The 1606-nt window shown below is 44.5% G+C and overlaps 1 protein-coding gene across 1 annotated transcript in view; it reads right to left on the bottom strand.

The window, feature by feature from the left end:
* LOC118427476 (protein Wnt-11b-like) overlaps nt 1–1411 on the bottom strand; it is a gene marked incomplete at its 5' end in the record, with an annotated part of 10683 nt that extends 9272 nt beyond the window's left edge. Inside the window, 1 exon segment of the mRNA XM_035837296.1 lies at nt 1195–1411. Within this exon segment, the coding sequence (XP_035693189.1) occupies nt 1195–1271 (77 nt within the window).
* Between the last annotated feature and the right edge of the window lie 195 nt (nt 1412–1606).

Genomic DNA, 1606 nt, shown 5'->3' with positions numbered 1-1606 from the left:
GTGATCTATAATGTTATCATTGTGCAAATGATACCGCAGTAAATATATGTCAACATTGTAATTGCGTGACAACTGCGTGTCATATCTGCGTGTCATATCCTCGAGGCTTTAAAAAACCTTGGCGCCAGATTTGCATCTCTTCCCAGTCAGCTGATAGAGTTTATGACCATGCAGACAGTAACGATGGTCAACTATAAAAAGTCGTCTGCTTTTTGTCAGAGAATGAAATAGTCTCGTCAAAGAACGCAGACGACTTATGACATGTCGTAAATGATTGTGTCTGATTATGTGTCGTAAGTTGTCGTAAAGTTGCTAAGTTCAGATTTCACTAATTTTTTGGTTGTAAGTGTTGAGATTTCAGTCTAGAATCTTGCTTTTCAACTTTGTTGACTGAATGCATGGTTTCTTTGTTTCTATCGCTTTCTTACACTGCATGGGCATAAAACGTACCACTAGACTAGTGCCTAAACATCTGTGGCTGTAAACGAGTGAGGAGTGGACTTGGCCGTCATGTGTGTGTCCGCCATGATTAATGACCACAGCTATCACTACCGGCTCCTGCACGCATCTGACTTTGCCCAAGAGATTTGCAAAATTCCTTGTATTCCAACCCGACAACAAGTACTCAACACGAACCCATACCGAGGATTATGCCGTGCGTGTGACAGAAACGTTATATCATAACCGAAGACAGGAGTTTTTCAACGCTCTGACACAGCCGTCGCTATGCACGGGGCTAGGCGTGGCTATACCCTCATAGTCTCCGGGGAGTTCCTGTAAGGTTTGAACCCTCCGTATCTCGTGTCATTAACATAATGGACAAAATAAACACCCGGTTTTCTTCGACTGAAATAATAGAAAACGTTTGCGTTGCGAGATCCAAGCTTGTGTTTCGTCTCTTTTGGAGAATTTTCCCAAGATCTCTGCAGATGTCAACGTGGAAAATCTTTGCGCAAGTTGCGGAGCCATAAAATCTGTACAATTCCAGTAACAGTGCAAATGGTCTCTATCTATAGTGCCTGAAATTGACTTAAAACTTCGTAAATACGCCAGAACAATGTAATCTACAAAGCGAATGGTTGCACAAAAAAGCACAAAAGGAAAACATTGTATTGCAATACGAAATTGCATACCTGAAAAGATACGCTTTGAGGCAGTACTTTTAAACTAAGATGATGATAAAAATGTACTTACAGCCATTTGATAGCACTGCTCCGTCCGTCGATGAACATCACCAGTAAAATCACCCACAGAGCTGGTGTAAAATCCATGGCTTGAATCCTCCGTCAGAAACAGTCCAGATATACACAGAGAACACGCTGCACGAGATGTTTTATCGGTTACTCGTTCGAATCCCAGTCGCAGGTTGAAGAAGAGGTGTCCGTCCCGTGCGTGGTTCCCTCGCTGTGTCCTGTGGTAGAGTGAAGAACAGATGGATGAGCTGAGCGCGTGGCAATTATCTCTCCCCCCGGTAAACAAACCTCGTGCCGGCCGCCTGATGCCGGGTTAGGAAACACGGCTTCCCTACAGCGCTGCGCGCACTCCGCGCCCACACGACATGAAAAACGACCCCCTGACGTCTGACAAAATCATCGTGCCAGGACGA

This window comes from Branchiostoma floridae, chromosome 12 (genome assembly GCF_000003815.2).
Source record: "Branchiostoma floridae strain S238N-H82 chromosome 12, Bfl_VNyyK, whole genome shotgun sequence".
Taxonomy (NCBI): domain Eukaryota; kingdom Metazoa; phylum Chordata; class Leptocardii; order Amphioxiformes; family Branchiostomatidae; genus Branchiostoma; species Branchiostoma floridae.
Note: the sequence above shows the minus strand (reverse complement) of the source record. Positions and strands in the feature narration are given on the sequence as shown.